The sequence below is a fragment of the Dermacentor variabilis genome, unplaced genomic scaffold (assembly GCF_050947875.1).
Source record: "Dermacentor variabilis isolate Ectoservices unplaced genomic scaffold, ASM5094787v1 scaffold_12, whole genome shotgun sequence".
Taxonomy (NCBI): Eukaryota; Metazoa; Arthropoda; class Arachnida; order Ixodida; family Ixodidae; genus Dermacentor; species Dermacentor variabilis.
The window spans coordinates 41,294,976-41,313,819 of record NW_027460280.1 but is presented as its reverse complement, the minus strand read 5'-3'; the positions used below and the strand labels follow the sequence as shown (position 1 = coordinate 41,313,819).

The 18,844-nt window shown below is 44.8% G+C and overlaps 1 protein-coding gene across 5 annotated transcripts in view; it reads left to right on the top strand.

Annotated features, from left to right (window-relative positions):
• The window catches only part of LOC142566119 (uncharacterized), a 117,360-nt gene that overhangs the window by 44,900 nt on the left and 53,616 nt on the right, over positions 1-18,844 (top strand). For 2 of the 5 annotated variants that reach the window (XM_075676919.1, XM_075676915.1), the window contains one exon: positions 11,564-11,870. In XM_075676919.1, the coding sequence (XP_075533034.1) occupies positions 11,564-11,870 (307 nt within the window). The remainder of the gene's footprint in view (positions 1-11,563; positions 11,871-18,844) is intronic. The other 3 variants (XM_075676917.1, XM_075676918.1, XM_075676916.1) reach the window with 3 other exon arrangements.

The following is an 18,844-nucleotide window of genomic DNA, read 5'->3' as shown; positions in this document are numbered from 1 at the left end:
TGTGGGTTGCTGCCAGGTTCATTGCTTAGAGGAAATTTTTATATATATATTGGTTTGCATGCAGTAGGGCTGGGCATTGGTTAAAGGCACTGACTAGAACCAGTGTAACCTTTCAATTGTTTAATAAATCGATTAAGTGGTGCTTCGGATTTATGTATGTGTGATAAGTAAAAAACAATTCCACAAAAAGCTCCTCAAAAAGTTTTGTACTGCTTTAAAGTTCGTTTTTAAAGACTTTGGAACCCACCATTGTGACGGGTATAGCAGTGGCTAAGCCCGAAGTCGCGGGACCAAATCTCTGCTACATTCACCGCATTTTGATGGGAGCATAATGCAAGAACACCTGTGTACTGTGCATTGGGGCACATTAAACAGCCATATTGGTCAAAATTAATTTGGAGTCCCCCACTACAGCGTTCCACATAATTATAGCTTGGTTTGGCGAATAAGATCCCATAATTAAAAAAAATATGGGTTTCTTATTTCACTGCAAAATCATAAGATCTGCATCACAATAAACATTACCCAAATAATTCTCAGTGTGGAATGCACTACCTATAGAAGTAAATGTAGCTATAGGTGTGGAGTTGTAGATTGTATTATCTGAAAAGAATGCTCAAATTTCTTGTTACTGCTAGACGTCTTTATTATTAAATTTTTATGTCAAATGGTTTGTGTTGCCAGAGTATTGTACATTTAAATGCAACGAGTATAAACCTGTAGCTGTTAGAATTAGTTATAGTGTGTTTAAGTGGTACTTTATGTTATGTGAATTAACATGTTACATCTGAATGTGTATTTAATGTTGAGCTAGCTACTAGTTTTTAAACCACTTGTCCAAACAGTGTTTTTTAGTTTTGATTTCCTGAATAAAGTTACTAAATGAAAGTGCTTTTAACCACAATAACAAAAATAATTGTGATTAATTACAAGGTTAATAGATCAATTGCCCAGCCCTAGTATGCTAGAAAACTTTCGAGCTGTTTTCACATTATTCTTTGGCTGAATCCAGGTTTGAGATGTGTCCAGTATCGTACGAGGGTGAATAGGGAAGTCTGCGGCCAAAAAATGTCTGTAGCCATTTAGCTTGACCATGCCGTAAAATGATCAGATGTAAGTTAGCTTTTACTTACTTAGTTAACACTGCTGCTGTGTGAAAACCCAAGCTGATTTTTTAAATACAGGACGATTCCAGTGCTACTAGGCACTATAGTATGCGTGCTGTGGTGCAGCTGGTCTGAGTGACATTCAGCTGAAATTTTATTTTTGTTCACTTTAGCCAAGCTTCAGAATGACTCGTATTGTGATTTGACTAGTAATGACAGAGTGCACAAGTCTAAGTTACACATATATACACATATAGTCACACACATACATATGTAAGCGATTTAAATTTAAAAAATACAGTGACGTTTCACTTCCTGAACGCGAGTCACATTCAAGCAATGATATGGACACTCCAGGCGCATTTCTGCCATCGTGGTCGCCGCGATGTACTGTATAAAGTCCAAGGGCAATGACATCGTCCCCACGTGCCATGTATGCTGCATGTGCGAGTCAAAGCATGCGACGGTGAGCCGAATCGCGCACAAGGGTGGAAAGTGGAAGGCTGCAGTACTGGAGGCAAAGGGTGGGGGGGGGGGGGGGGGACTTTTACTCTGGTAGCCACTGCGTAGTAGTTTGCGCAGCAGGGCACCAGATATGTGCCGTATCTTGAAAGCGATCTGCAGATGCAACGACTTTGGAGTTGGTCGACTCGCGGCCTGCTGCTGCTTGCGTTGCTGCTCCGTCCTTCTCGCACTACACTCGGCAACTCGATCATAAGAAAAATCCAGTACCTCCATAGCACACACACAACCTGTAGCAACTGCCAGAGGGGGTCAACCCAGCGCATTTTGCGTGGCTGTGTCATCCAAACCAATTTTGGCGGCAGTTTTTTCAAAAAGAAATGAAAATCATATATAAGTCGCACCGGTGTATTAGATGCACTGACAAAGATTTCGGAAAAAAAAAAAAAAACGTGGCTTACACAGCGGAAAATACGGTAGTAGAAAAAATAGACACTTCTCCAGAACACACTCCTGACTGCCAAAGCAGCTGCCAAAGCATTAGGTGACCAGCAGGGAAAAGGGAGACGAGGCATCTTGTAAAAGTAGCCTTGCATGATCACATCCAGCTGGTTTTGTACCACATTTTATCGCTAATGTCAGCAGCACAATCTTGAGAATGCGCCTTGTGCATCTAGGCAAGTGTCTTGACCTGTGCAAACTAAGTAGGCATAACGCTAGTGACTATGGGATTGGCAATCTTCGAATCAGATTAAAGTAAAGATACTTTAGGTGTGATTACAGTCATGTATTAACCATAATTCTCTCTGAAAGGCCAACTGCACAAAATTTTTTATCCGCATAAAGTGCCTAGTTTAAGATATACCATAAGAAGCCAACAAGCAGACACCAAGGACAACATACGGGAAATTGCGCTTGCTAATTGAATTAAAGAAATGATAATAAATGATAATGAGTGGCTAACACTACCAGGGTTAATTCCAGTAGTAAAACATAAATACCCCAGCAAGTGGATGGGAAAACAGCGCTGCAGTAGCTCAGTTGGTAAGCACGTGTAATGCAAAGAAGTGTGATCGTTCCCCACTTGTGGCTGGTTGTTTTTTCATCCATTTACATTTCCATTAATTTATTATTTCTTTATTTGAATTATTGAGTACAAGTAATTTCCCGTATGTTGTCCTTGGTGTCTTTGTTTGTTGGCTTCTTATGATGTGACTTATAAAATTCGGAGCCCTCAGTTAACCACCTTTCTTCTAGTTTAAGATAATGTAGATATAGAAGAGCCTCCGTGCAAAATTTAACATTTGAAATACGAGCAGAAGTGTCATTTAAGCTTAACAAAAAGTCTTTTTTTTAATACCGAAGTTGAGTACACTGCCATTACTGCTCACCAGAAGTGATGCGTGACCTAGAGCAAGCGGCTCCTTGGTGTGACCTACAAAAAAGGTGGCACTCGCAGTGCTCTGAGATATCTTGGAGGTGGTGTTTGGGAGAGCCTATTTGCAACTCAACAGCTTGGGGTCACGGAATCTCGGCTAAAACGTCATCGTGGCTATGCATGGCTGTGGCTGCAGCTTAAACTGGTTGCTTCTTGTTTAACGGCTCAATGGTTACGTGACAAAAAAAAAACTAAGCAGGGCATACGTGCAGGAGCAAGTGCAACGAATGCACTGTGGTAATGAAGTGACGGTAACGTATTTATTTATTCCGAATACCCACAAGCACAAATGCATTGTACAGAGGAGTGGGTTACAAAGGACCAATAAGTTATACAAAGTTATACAAAAGAAACAGTAATGCAGCAAGCATTAAGGCAGAATACAACAATAAATAACAATAAAACAAACAGCATGATAAAAACAATGACTTGCAACGTGGCGCAGCTGCAATAAAAAAATGCAAATAAAGATTGTCTGAACAAAGCACGATTGGTGATGGAAACAAGGTTGGCGAGAAGGTAGTTCCAGTCACGTGAGGTATTCGGTATGAAAGAATGTAGAAATGTATTTGTGAGAGATGTGCACCCAACATTACTGATGTGGTCAACCCACGATGAAAGGTACTTAGGTACAGGGATTAGCTCAGCGTGTAGATAATGGTAGAATTTGTGAAATAAGCATAAGCAAAAACTTTGTAGTGATAAATAAGACAATGATAAATTGACTTTCATTGCTGTTACGCTGAATATGCAAAAATTAGTAGCTAGTATGAAACGAGTGGCATTGTTCTTAATCAGTTTTAGTGCATTAATAAGGTTGTCACGGTCAGGATCCCAAACAGCAGTGGCATTTTAGTTCAGTTGGAGACTTACTGAAATTGTGATCTAAGTACCCTAGCATTTGATTTGCATTATTGTTGCGGTGGCAAGAGTTTTCAATGTTAGATCAGACATGATATTGATTCCGAGATATTGATGGCACAAAACTTGTTCAAGCGTATCACTTTTACGTTTATAAACATTGTGGTGTTGGTTTGTTGCAGGAACTCATTAATTTGCATTTACTAGTGCTTTATTCCGTAAGCCATTTATTGCACCAACCCAGTATAGAATATAAGTCTGATTTTAATATTGTTACGAAAAGGAAGCCCGATGCACAAATGTGTATTAGTGTTCATCACGCAGGCTGGTACAAAGGTCACAGCTCCAGTAGTCAGTCTACAACTTCCTCTTTGTCTCTCTCTTGCGTGCACGGTCCTCTCCAAATGCACCGTAACATAACCCTGGGATGCTGGAGTGCCGTCCCAGCACCTTTTAGAATGATGGCGAGCTAGATTTTTATATGGGATGCATGGATGACGTCAGTTAGTAGCTGGCATGAGGACAGTGTGTCGTTAACAGGGGCGATTTCATAATTGTCCCAACGCTTGGTGGAGCCCGGTATAGTGTGACAGCAGTTTTTCATACAGGCCGACGTGGCGGCTTGGAGTCCACAGAAGAATGGGATTTCAGGGATAGAACTGAAAGTTTCGGTGGCGACTGTCATAGTGAGCCTTTTGTGGCGCCCAAGCTTCTATAAGCCGATCACAGGCAATCTGGCAAGCCATACGAGCATGAACAATAGCCTCATGGGCATATTCCGTGGTATGTCGCGACACCGAAGGTAGCAAGCTGTCAGAAGGCAGAGTGAGATGGCGATCAAACAAGAGGTAGAAAGGCGAGAAACCGGTAGTATCATGATGTGATGAATAGTCTGCAATTGTCACATAGGGCAAAATGCTGTCCCCATCGCGATGGTCTGCTGAAACATACATAGACATCGCTGTAAGGGTGTGATTGAATTGTTCAGTCAGTCCACCCGTTTGTGGGTGATATGTGGTTGCGAGCTTGTGTTTGGTGGAGCAGGAACAAAGTATATCTTCAACAACTTGGGCCAGGAAATGGCGGCCATGATCTGTCAATAGCTGCCTTGGCAAAGCATGGTGAAGAATCACGTCTTGAAGTAAAAAGTCTGCTACATCTGTAGCATAGCTGGTGCGCACGGCTCGTGTAATAACATAGCGCGTCGCATAGTCTGTGGCAACGGCTATCCATTTGTTTCTTTTTATGGATCTGGGGAAGAGCCCAAGAAGGCCCATGCCAACACGGAAGAAAGGCTCCGTGGGAACATCAATTGGATGAAGGTGACCAGAAAGTTGTACATATGGCCTCTTTCGACGTTGGCAGAGGTCGCATGCTGCAACGTAATGTCGCACAGAACGGTAGAGGCTTGACCAGAAGTGACGTTGAACCCTGTCGTAAGTGCGGGAGGTACCAAGGTGTTCAGCATTGGGTGCTTCTTGAAGCACAGAAAGAACAGTAGAATGGAGATGACGAGGTCCAACTAGCAGCAAATCTGGTCTATCATAGCTCATGTTACATCGATAAAGAATGTCGTCATGGAGCGCAAACATTCTGATTGAGTGATCTGATTGTTCAGAAGTCAAGCGCTGAATGATCACTTGTAGAGAGTCATCCTTTTGCTGCTCTGTAGCAATGTTGTGAAAGTCAGAAATGGCAAGAGGCAAGTGCCAGCCTCCTGTTGGTCGTTGCCAGGAGGAATGACGGGATGACAAGACAAGCAGTCACTGTCCAGATGTAAGCGGCTAGACTTCTACATCCCAGTGAAAGAACACTCCTGAAGTCCGAGTGCCCAGTGACCAAGGCTGTCATTCAGGTCTTTCAGTGATGATAGCGAGCATAGGGTATGGGGGGTCCGTGATGACAGAAAATGGGCGGCCAAGCAAGTAAGGGCGAAATTTAGCCACTGCGCGCACCAGAGCGAGGCATTGCGCTCAGTGATTGATAAATTTGGCTCCGATAGGGACAAGAGGCGACTGGCGTAAGCAGTGATGCACTAGACTCCATTTTGCTGTTGGGCGAGGACAGCACCTATGCGGCCACTCGCGTCTGTGGGAACTTGAGGCAGTGCAGATGGATCAAAGTGCCCTAAAATCGGAGGCATTGTCAACAAGTGGATGAGGGTGTTGAAGGCGTCGGCTTGTTCACTGCCCAAAAGAACGCATTGACCTTCTTGAGAAGGTCAGTCAGTAGCTGGGCGATATCTGCGAAATTTTTAACTAATCGACGAAAATAGGAGCATATGCCCTCGAAGCTGCGCACATCTTTTGTGGCGCAGGGTACAGGAAAGTTCTTGACTTAGTGAATCTTATCAGGATCAGGATGTATACCGGCAGCACTGGCAAGGTCGCCAAGAACTTTGACTTCGCGGTGTCCAAAATGGCACTTGTAAGAGTTAAGTTGAAGGCCAGCCTCCCTAAAGACTTCAAGAATAGCAGCCAAGTGACTGAAACGGCTGTCGGGGATAATACGATAATATCGTCCAGATAACATACTCAGGTGGACAATTTATAGCCCCGAAGGAGAGAGTCCATCATTTATTCGAAAGTTAATGGGGCATTACAAAGTCCGAAAGGCATAACCTTAAAATGGTAAAGGCCGTCCGGTGTAACGAAAGCAAGACTTCTGACAGTCGAGTTCATCAGCCGAAATCTGCCAGTAGCTGGATTGGAGGTTGATTGAAGAAAAGTATTTCGATCCGTGAAGGCAGTCGAGAGCGTCATGAATCCGCGGGAGGGGTACACATCCTTTTTTGTGATCTTGTTGTGGGCGAGAGACAGTACATGTCAACCGCCTGAAACCTTATTACGACCCGCTCATCTTCTCCGCGCCCTGAGTCGCCAGGATGGCTATGCTTCGCTCCAGGGGCATTGTAATGAAGCAGACGCACCCCTGTGTATGTGCCGAATGAAGAGGAACACCAAGGACCGTGCCGTGATCGCGAGCGACCCCGATGCTACGGACAGCCTTTGCAGTGCCTTGAGATACCTAGCGTTAATTCCACAACATTGTGAACGACAATAAACCTCGTTGCAATAGCATAATATACAAAGCCACAAGAACATCTGAGTCCACAAGCACAAAGATCAGACAAATCCACATGCTTCCCATCATTCCCATGATAGGACGATGACTGCAGCGCCAGAGTTCCCTCTAGTATATTGTAGGAAACTGTATGCCCCTTGTCCTCCAAAGCCAGATCATATGTTCTCACCTATCCTCTGGACCCCTTCCTCTACGCAGCGCCGTTGCGGTGACTCTCGCCACTACCGTCCACTCCGCCATCGCCGTCCCATCTTGCGCTGTCGCAGCACTGCCGCGGTGCCGGTGGCGGGCGCTCCTTGCCGCCTCGTTCGTGATGCACAGCTCTCCGCTCCTCTGTCTCTGCGTCGCGTGGCTGTACGGCTCTCAGATGTGTCTCTCGCTTCCCTGTTTACGGGCGCGTTCTTCAGTGGCATTTGTAGCCTCTGGCAGTGCTTGCGCCTGGCTGTCCTTCTCCTTCCTCCACTCTTGCCCTATACCTACCCTTACCTGGCACAGTGCCGTTGCGGTGACTTGAAAGACAGTTATAGCATTTCGTCCCCCTACTTCTACTTCCCACCCCAACCTTGTGCGGCCACATCGAGCCCTGTCTGTGAGTTAGAGTGTGTGACCTCTACTCAATACCCCTGTTCTCCACCCGTTTCCTCATCCCACCTCAGAAAAAACATTAAAGAATAATTAATCTCCCCCCTCCCTCCGCGGCAGTGACCCACTATAAGATGGCGTGATGGTGCGTTGTAGAAGTGCCGGCTCAATAGCGGCAGATCGCGCTGTGTGCTGCACAATCCGCAATGCAGAACCACCTCTCTTTGGCACTGCGTTTGCTGCCTGTGGTTGCCTGTTGTTGAAATAAGGCAGCAGCTGCGCTTAAAGATTGCATTACCAAGAAGCGTCATTGTCGGCCAATTTTTTTTTTCTTTGTGATGCTTATCCGATGTTCATTTTTGAGAAACTAGCTCAATCTTTAGTCTTGGTCTATTTCACACAGCTTAGCGTGATGAGAGCTCTTGGTGGCGGCCGGTGCATGTTTAAGGCCGGCATTGACGGTGAGAAGGAACGCGCCACTGTGTCTGCATTCGCCGTTGATGCACAGCAAACAGAGTTATGTACCAGACGCAACTGGAGTTGGGAAGCGCAAGTAAGGAAACTTTACCCTAAAAGAAAAAGACTAAGCCACTGAGAAGAGAGCAAGATGACTACAAATTTGAACGTTCGCCTTCACTGCCCAAGCTCTGGAGCTGTTACACCTGCGAAGGTGAAGGCAGGCCATTCATATGGAACAAGACGCTCTTGCATATGAATGGCTTGTTTATTAACGTTAGAACAACTAGACAGAAGCAAAGCAGCATCGGAAATGTACAGTGCTCAGTGATTGAAATGCGATGCTCTGGGCACTCGGCTGCCACTGCTTTTTTGTGCCACCGGTGAGCACTGGGTGATTGAAGTGCGACCAAATGCAGTCACACTGGGCCTCTTTCATTATCTGTCCCTGACAGTCCTGGACTGCTTGGGATTGCTGTCCCGCATTCAATTTTCTCAAACAGCTTCGGAAGCTTTGCCTACCAGTCCAAGAGCTGCTAGAATCGCATTCGTTTATCATGAACTGGAAGTCACGGACTGTCCGTGGACTCTACGAGATGTTGGCAGATATTTGCTTGGACATGCGCAAGCAGCTAGCAGACGACAGCTGTCTTAAAAATATGCGCGCGGTGTTTCACACCATGTTGTGAGAGATGCCATGTGCTTTTGCGCTCTTTGCGCATTCCAGATGGCAAATATTTGACAATCAGCTATTGCTTCTGTTACATCGATGCTTTGGGTGCCGTCATGTTCGTTTTTCACAAGCAGTCTAATTGCTGCAGCTTTAGTCTTCATGCTTTTTAAGAGAGAAGCACAGCGATCAGGTGGATATGCTTGCTTTCCTTGATGTGTTTCGTGAAATCTATCATGCTCATTGCTATATGTGTAGTAAACAGGTAGATTTCGCTCTTCAGGGGAGTAAAACTGGTGTGCGAGGAAGCATATCATATTGCATGCCGGTAGCTGGGACGGTATATAATCGGAGCTTCGCCGATTGCTGTTGACACATGTTGATCCCTTCTGTTAGCAAGCAAGATGGAGCGTTTACTTTTGGATGTGCAGGATTAGTAGACTGTGTACATGCGTTCTGTCCTAGACATGTGTTGGGCCTTTACTAGATGGTCTCACAAGCTTTGAGGATATCAGCGAGTGCTTTCTATGGGAACAGTGGCATGTCTTGACCTCGATTTTCCTTATGTTTGTGTAGAAATTCCACTTAAATTTTACTGGCAGTGAGCTACCTTAAATACAGCGGTTAAGGGTCACGAAGAGCGAGAGCACGACGTAAACTGCGCTGTGCAAACACATTCTCTGTGCTGATGCTGCGAATCCACTATGCAAGCTTTATGGTTGTGTCGGTGGCGTGGCCTCTGAGGCTGCACCATTTTGTAGGCCTCTTTAATGAATACGCTGGGTAGGAGGCCATCTATGAGTAGCTTAGAGCATGCAATGGCAGCCAGGAGAGTGACTTCCACTCACGGTGCTTTCGAACAAAACCTTAGACAGCCCCCGGCAACTGGATCACATGACTACCACACATTCTTCTGTAAGGGCTAGTCAGACTGGAAGCCGCGGTCGGTTTGCATACAGTCCGGGACTTCATAATCTAAGAGGCCCACTGCGTCAGAGTCCCTTGCTTTCATTGTAGATGAATCAGCTTGGTGTTTCCAGTGCTCACCGTGCCACATGCGCTCCGAGTAGCGAGTTTCAATTTAGCATATGTACACATCATATGCTAAATGATGTGTAGATCATTTAGCATATGATGTGCTTCCAGTGCCTTGCTACTGGAAGTGGTGCCTCGCTACCACTTCCAGTAGCGAGGCACTGGAAGTGGTAAGGGAATACATCTACTTAGGGCAGGTAGTGACGGCGGATCCGAATCATGAGACGGAAATAATCAGAAGAATAAGAATGGGCTGGGTTGCGTTTGGCAGGCATTCTCAGATCATGAAAAGCAGGTTGCCATTATCCCTCAAGAGAAAAGTGTATAATAGCTGTGTCTTGCCAGTACTCGCCTACGGGGCAGAAACCTGGAGGCTTACGAAAAGGGTTCTGCTTGAATTGAAGACGACGCAACGAGCTATGGAAAGAAGAATGATGGGTGTAACGTTAAGGGATAAGAAAAGAGCAGATTGGGTGAGGGAACAAACGCGAGTTAATGACATCTTAGTTGAAATCAAGAAAAGGAAATGGGGGGGGTGGGCATGGCCAGGACATGTAATGCGGAGGGAAGATAACCGATGGTCATTAAGGGTTACGGACTGGATCCCAAGGGAAGGGAAGCGTAGCAGGGGGCGGCAGAAAGTTAGGTGGGCGGATGAGATTAAGAAGTTTGCAGGGACGGCATGGCCACAATTAGTACATGACCGGGGTTGTTGAAGTATGGGAGAGACCTTTGCCCTGCAGTGGGCGTAACCTGGCTGATGATGATGATGACACATCATTGCCTACAGACTGCGCATATCCACGTTCCCGCCATTCCATCTGGTGTTGCTGCGATGAAAACTGATTGAACAGATGGCCTCACCACCTTCAGCCATATTTTGGTAACTGTTGATTCACCCATAAACACAACACATTTGTTCGAATTTGCGTCCACATGGTATTTTAGTAGTTCAAGACGGAGGAAACGACGGAACATTTAAGTCAACGTAGCTGGCGGCAACGCATGCTGCGCCTGGCCCGGCTGTCGCATGCCCCTCCATTCATAGTGGTGCCGCATGAAGGTGCCACCATCCTCCAAACTCATCCTCTTCCCAGTGCCTATTGGCAAGGATCTGCTATACTGCATTGACACTCATACTCTTGTCCCTGATTGATATATTTTTTTTCTTTACTGTCAGATTGAATCATGTCTCTAGAGCAGGGTCATTGCAAAAGAATTACAGTAATTTATTGTCAAGCACCCTGTTCGCAAACATGAACAGGACATTCAACGGCAAGAGAATGAATGCTGATTTTCAGATGAATTCAGCATCTCACTTTTGGAATCCTCTAAGGAAGCTAACCTTTTGCTTGCCAGTGGCTTACTGTGTTTTGTTACTGTGATACAAACTTTGTAGGCTGGGTAGAAATTTACTTCAACAGCATATGTGACACTTAACACTTTAAAATGCACTAAACATTGTCTTCATGAATATTAAAGACACAAGAAGCAAGAATCTGTTTGCACTGATGTTTTGTTTTCTTTCTTAGCAGGGGAGGTATTCTGTAGCAGTCCACCTAGTGGACTGTCCATTTCAGTTGCTGCTGACTGGCTGGGGCTGCTCGTCTCCTTCACACTTGTACAGCTGCATCCAATCAGCAGCGGCCGAAATGGACAGTCTGCTAGGTGGACTTTTACAGAATACTCCCCCTGATGTACCACTGCGGTCTTTTTTTGGCTAATTTGAGTGAAGTCTCATTCATTATGAACACTGTTGGCTCATTGGTTTGCTGAGAATTCTGTGCATGTGCTGGCTTCTAACATTACACTCTGAAGTTCATGTGTACATCGTTTATATGTTTTGTCTTTGCTTTGTTATGGTAACAGCAACGCCTTCAACAAATGCTCAAGGAGCCACTAGGATTGCAGCCTTCAAACAATGGGTCAAGGCCCCGTTGTCCTCCACACGTGTCTGGCCCGCCACACGTGTCTGGCCCGCCACACGTGTCTGGCCCGCCACACGTGTCTGGCCCGCCACACGTGTCTGGCCCGCCACAGTCTTGTCCACAGCAGCCGCAAATGCGACCGTCTTCTCAGCAGCCGGCATTGTCAAAGCCAGAGCAAGAGCATGCATTTCCACCGAGGAAGTCCTTCCCAAGAGGAAAGATTGCGGCAGGTGCGCTTTCTATGCAAGGCCAGTATAGTAGCTTTTCTGTAATTAGAAGGGCGAAAGAATTGGAACACTTTTATGAAAGCAGCGTCAACAACAAAAAAAAGAAAGTGGTCAAATGCCATTACAACTAGCCACATTACTTCGATGTGACCTGCAGAGTGCAGGGTACGACATGGCCTGGCCAGCTTTCTATCTTACACCTGTATTGTGACTTTTACTATAGAAAAGAATTTGACGAATTTGCCTGTTTAACAAAATTATCTACATGTCCCTGGTCACATCTTGGTTTCTTTACAATAAAGTTATACCAAAGGGCTCACATAAACTCATTGTTGTAACTTTGCATTGGAAACACGAAAGTGTAGGTGGTGACCATGGAACAGTGACAAAGATTCGGCTGCACTGAATATCTTATGGCGACTTGAGAGGCATTAGTGGCATTTGGCTCTCTTCATCTGCTCTTTGCTTCACTGCCAACCTGCTGAAGTTGCTCAGTGGCTTTGGTGTTGCGCTGCTAAACACGAGGTTGTGGGGCAAATAGTGTTTCTCAGGACATAAACAGCTATACTAGCATTGACGTGGAAATCTGCAGGATTGATGCAGTAGAAACAATAGTTAATATTCTTGAAGTGTGTCTGCAGATTTATGATTATTGTGAGTGCACTGTCCAGGAGCTGCAAGAACCAATGATGTGCACACATGATGAGGCTGATAATGACTTGAATGTGTTTGTGTGTGAACTTTTTTTCATGAGAGGACACTGAAGAATTTTGGGCAAGCTAGGTGAACATTTTTGTTTACAAATATAGCCAAAAGTGTTTCAAAAACTAAGTAATACAGAAGCATGACGTTCGTAAATTCATAACTCTGCATGAAAAACAGATATTAGTTTTATAAACTGTATAGTTAGAACATCCAAAGTGGACAAATTTTATACACAAACTTTTATCTTGTGTTATTTTGTTACATTTACAAGGGTTTTGGAAAAGTCACTCATATAAGCACGTTATGCTGCAGAGCGATGTACAGTAAAGAACCATGATCTTTTTTATTGTTGAGTTAGAGTTCAAACTTGATAGTTTTGTTTTCTGAAAGTTTGCGATTTTCAATAATCTTTATAAAAATGTTGATGGTCTAAATATAGTCTTCTTCCTACAGTCAGTAAATTTAATGTTTTTTTATTGTAGCAAATCTAATCAAATTTGGTGCAGTGGTCGCTGAGAAAAAAAACGTTTCTCCTTTCCCATGTATTCACATAGGAGCCCCTAAGATAAAGCTTCCTCTTAAGACGAACTTCTGATGCAGCAAACATATTTTTGTGTTCCCTTCGAGTTTGTCTTATGGGGAATCCACTCATGTCATGCACCTGTGGTTGGATCACAAGCTCCAATACTTGAGAACTACAAGAGACTGTTGTGGCAGGTAAAATGTGTATTGACCTTTTTCGCAAAGCAGTGTGCTCTAGAGAAACGAGATGGCACTTTTGGGGTGGCACCGCACGTTGCCTCAGCAAAAGTGCACGAGTACAAAACCATTACCTCTTCTGCCCTGCTTCTGTGCAATCAGCTGTTGGAAATGCAACTGCGCTCTCGGCAATGCACTGTGTTTCATTAACAACTGTGTTTTTGCTGACGCACGTGGCGTTAACTGCAAAGGAGACCATCCAGCTTACAGTCTTGACCCTGCTGGATAAAAGAGAAGGAAGTAATTGCACTAAATCTGCAAGAAAAAATCTGGTTCTTTGATGCAAGAAAACGACTTTCATACCTTCCGAGAAGTTACGCCGATATGACGCAGGTAGGGGGCAGCGTCACAGAGGCCTCACGAGTCCTCCGAGACCATGCACAGTGGTCCCGCAGTGACCTCTCTCGCCCCCTTGTTGAAGCAACCAGTTTTGCTCCATCCTCTTTGAAGGGCCTGCAGACACCAGTCCCGCGGGGCCTTAAAATCAACCGAACCCCAAGGCCCGAGACATGTCTCGGCGCCCAACTCCCGGTCCTCCAGCGCCTGGAGGACTGGGAGGACATGGAGGTCAATGGTGTCGTTGACACTGGAGGACATTTGCTCTTTTGAGCGTGGAAAGAGAAACAGTCCCCAATAATCGCGTTAAATAAGAAAGCGATAATCTAAAGGTTATCGCTCCTTTGTATTAGTCTTTAGATCTGTGCCACCTAACATGTTTATTATCTCTTATTCACTTGTAAAGCCATTTTTTACTTCTCAGTTTCAAAGTGGCTTTTTTATCCACTGGAATTGTAGAGGGCTCTTATGCAACTTAGGTGACATCAGACATGTTAAGTAACTTCTCTCCTGTGGCCTTGTGCTTACAGGAAACAAACCTAGGCAAAAGATGTAAAAAAAATTTAAGGCTTCACTGGTGTACGGCGAGACTGTACTCGGGTGAGCCGGCTTTCGGGTGGTGTAGCCATTGTTCTGCAGGGCGGTATCGCAGCTAGAGAAGTTGCCATTAACAGTCACATAGAAGCCGTTGCTGTCACTGTTTCAGCACACAAAACCATTACCTATTGTTCAATATACATTCCACTGCATTCACATTTTCCTGTAAGAGATTTGGAGTTAATTTTAAACCAGCTGCCTGAATCTTTAATAGCGGGTGATTTTAACAGACACAACACATTATGGGGTAGCAAAACAACCAACACCATGGGACAAACACTTGAATATTTTATCCTAACAAATGACATATGCCTTTTAAACACTGGTGCTGCAACCTACTGCTCCCCTAGCATAGGAGCTATGAGCTGTCTAGGTCTGGTGCTTTGCTCTCCATCTCTCTTTATCGATTTTCAAAGAGGTGTTATTGATAATCCCTGTGGTATTGACCATATGCCTGCTATCATTAAAAAAACATTTCCCTTCCAGAGAATACCATTGAAATCACCTCGTTGGATCTCCATCTAGCAGACTGGCCTCTCTTCAGCGAGAAGGCCAGTCTGGATGGCAGCAGCTGATCTAACAATAGATGAAATGAATGAAAAGATTACTGCCTCTATACTTGCTGCAGAAGAACAGACAATCCCACAATTTTGTGGCTTCTTAGGAAAAAATTAAAACCCTGGTAGATGAATGAATGTACAAAGACAAAAGAATACAAAACAACCCGTGGGATATCTTTTAGCGATACCCAACAGAAAATCGAAAAAAAGAAAGCAAAAGCCAGGTACACACGCAGACAAGTCGAAAGACAGCCTTGGAAAAGCTATGTATTGTCCATAAAGAGCTCGATAACATCCAAAAGAATCTGGGATCAGCTTCGTAAGTTTAGAGGCGACTAGGATTGCAGCGGTGGCGTAGAGGTAGAACACGCGCCTCGCGTGCAAGAGGTCCGTGGTTCGAATCCCGGTGCCGGCAATTTTCCACTGGATTTAAAAAAAAAAAAATCCGCGTGTTGATAAAATTGCACAAACAGGCCTGAAGTGTGGCCTGATCCCGGTGACCAGAACCGGTAACGCACTCCCTCACCAGAGCAGGATTGGCCACCCTGGTGCAGTACTTGGCCACAACCTCCTATGAACACAACAATCAAACCCCGGCCCTCAGTCCCCAGCAGCTGCGAAGCAACTGACCACGGCGGCGGTCAGACCTGCGACGCAGCAGAGGGTGCTAAGAATCACTGGCTCCGGACAGGCCGCCATTGGAATATGAACCTGGCAACGTTTAACGCTAGAACGTTATCTAGTGAGGCGAGTCTAGCAGTGCTATTGGAGGAATTAGATGGCAGTAAATGGGATATAATAGGGCTCAGTGAAGTTAGGAGGCCGAAAGAAGCATATACAGTGCTAAATAGCGGGCACATCCTGTGCTACTGGGGCTTAGCGGATAGAAGAGAACTAGGAGTCGGATTCCTGATTAATAAGAATATAGCTGGTAACATACAGGAATTCTATAGCATTAACGAGAGGGTGGCAGGTCTTTTGAAACTTAATAAGAGGTACAAAATGAAGATTGTACAGGTCTATGCTCCTTCATCCAGTCATGATGACCAGGAAGTCGAAAGCTTCTATGAAGACGTGGAATCGGCGGTGGGGAGAGTGAAAACTAAATACAGTATACTAATGGGCGACTTTAATGCCAAGGTAGGCAAGAAGCAGGCTGGAGACAAGGCAGTGGGGGAATATGGCATAGGCACTAGGAGTAGCAGGCGACAGTTATTAGTACAGTTTGCGGAACAGAATAATATGCGGATAATGAATACCTTCTTCCACAAGCGGGATAGCCGAAAGTGGACGTGGAGGAGCCCGAACGGCGAGACTAGAAATGAAATAGACTTCATACTCTGCGCTAACCCTGGCATCATACAAGATGTGGACGTGCTCGGCAAGGTGCGCTGCAGTGACCACAGGATGGTAATAACTCGAATTAGCCTAGACCTGAGGAGGGAACGGAAGAAACTGGTACATAAGAAGCCGATCAATGAGTTAGCGGTAAGAGGGAAAATAGAGGAATTCCAGATCAAGCTACAGAACAGGTATTTGGCTTTAACTCAGGAAGAGGACCTTAGTGTTGAAGCAATGAACGACAATCTTGTGGGCATCATTAAGGAGTGTGCAATGGAAGTCGAATGTAACTCCGTTAGGCAGGATACCAGCAAACTATCGCAGGAGACGAAAGATCTGATCAAGAAACGCCAATGTATGAAAGCATCTAACCCTACAGCTAGAATAGAACTGGCAGAACTTTCGAAGTTAATTAACAAGCGTAAGACAGCTGACATAAGGAAGTATAATATGGATAGAATTGAACATGCTCTCAGGAGCGGAGGAAGCCTAAAAACAGTGAAGAAGAAACTAGGAATTGGCAAGAATCAGATGTATGCGTTAAGAGACAAAGCCGGCAATATCATTACTAATATGGATGAGATAGTTCAAGTGGCTGAGGAGTTCTATAGAGATTTATACAGTACCAGTGGCACCCACGACGATAATAGAATAGAAAATAGTCTAGAGGAATTCGAAATCCCACAGGTAACGTCGCAAGAAGTAAAGAAAGCCTTGGGAGATATGCAAAGGGAGAAGGCAGCTGGGGAAGATCAGGTAACAGCAGATTTGTTGAAGGATGGTGGACAGATTGTTCTAGAGAAACTGGCCACCCTGTATACGCAATGCCTCATGACCTCGAGCGTACCGGAATCTTGGAAGAACGCTAACATAATCCTAATCCATAAGAAAGGGGACGCCAAAGACTTGAAAAATTATAGACCGATCAGCTTACTGTCCGTTGCCTACAAAGTATTTACTAAGGTAATTGCAAATAGAATCAGGAACACCTTAGACTTCTGTCAACCAAAGGACCAGGCAGGATTCCGTAAAGGCTACTCAACAATAGACCATATTCACACTATCAATCAAGTGATAGAGAAATGTGCAGAATATAACCAACCCTTATATATAGCTTTCATTGATTACGAGAAAGCGTTTGATTCAGTCGAAACCTCAGCAGTCATGGAGGCATTACGGAATCAGGGTGCAGATGAGCCATATGTAAAAATACTGGAAGATATCTATAGCGGCTCCACAGCCACTGTAGTCCTCCATAAAGCAAGCAACAAAATCTCAATAAAGAAAGGCGTCAGGCAGGGAGATACGATATCTCCAATGCTATTCACAGCGTGTTTACAGGAGGTATTCAGAGACCTGGATTGGGAAGAATTGGGGATAAAAGTTAATGGAGAATACCTTAGTAACTTGCGATTCGCTGATGATATTGCCATGCTTAGTAACTCAGGGGACCAATTGCAATGCATGCTCACTGACCTCGAGAGGCAAAGCAGAAGAGTGGGTCTAAAAATTAATATGCAGAAAACTAAAGTAATGCTTAACAGTCTCGGGAGAGAACAGCAATTTACAATAGGCAGCGAGGCACTGGAAATCGTAAGGGAATACATCTACTTAGGGCAGGTAGTGAGGGCGGATCCGGATCATGAGACGGAAATAATCAGAAGAATAAGAATGGGCTGGGGTGCATTTGGCAGGCATTCTCAGATCATGAAAAGCAGGTTGCCATTATCCCTCATGAGAAAAGTGTATAATAGCTGTGTCTTACCAGTACTCACCTACGGGGCAGAAACCTAGAGGCTTACGAAAAGGGTTATAGTTAAATTGAGGACGACGCAACAAGCTATGGAAAGAAGAATGATGGGTGTAACGTTAAGGGATAAGAAAAGAGCAGATTGGGTGAGGGAACAAACGCAAGTTAATGACATCTTAGTTGAAATCAAGAAAAAGAAATGGGCATGGGCAGGACATGTAATGAGGAGGGAAGATAACCGATGGTCATTAAGGGTTACGGACTGGATCCCAAGGGAAGGGAAGCGTAGCAGGGGGTGGCAGAAAGTTAGGTGGGCGGATGAGATTAAGAAGTTTGCAGGGACGGCATGGCCACAATTATTACATGACCGGGGTTGTTGGAGAAGTATGGGAGAGACCTTTGCCCTGCAGTGGGCGTAACCAGGCTGATGATGATGATGATGACACTTCTTACACGGTCGCCGTACTCTCACCCCCAAGCACGCAAACTAGTTTAGAAGAACAAGCAGACATATTATGTCATCATTTTCATGACATATGAAGCTCGGTAAACTATTCTTCTACAGTTCGAAAATGCATGCAATCAGCTGAAAAGCTAAAGCTTCCAACAATACGAAGTTGCATGAGATCGTATAATGCCCCCTTAACACTCCCGGAAATCAACAGAGTGCTCACTACTGGCAGGAAAACAGCACCCGGTTCCGACAGAGTGTTACACAATGCTCGCCTACCTGTCCCCCAAAGCGGTTGAGACCTTGCTTTGTTTCTTCAACATAATCTGGAAAACAAGAAAAATGCCGAATCAGTGGAAGAAAGCCATTGTAATCCCTTTCTTTAAAGCTGGAAAGCATCTTACAACATCAACCAGCTACAGACCAAAGCACTTGCTAGCTATCTTGCAAATTCTTATGATGCCAGTATAAACATAAGATTGACATACGTCCTTGA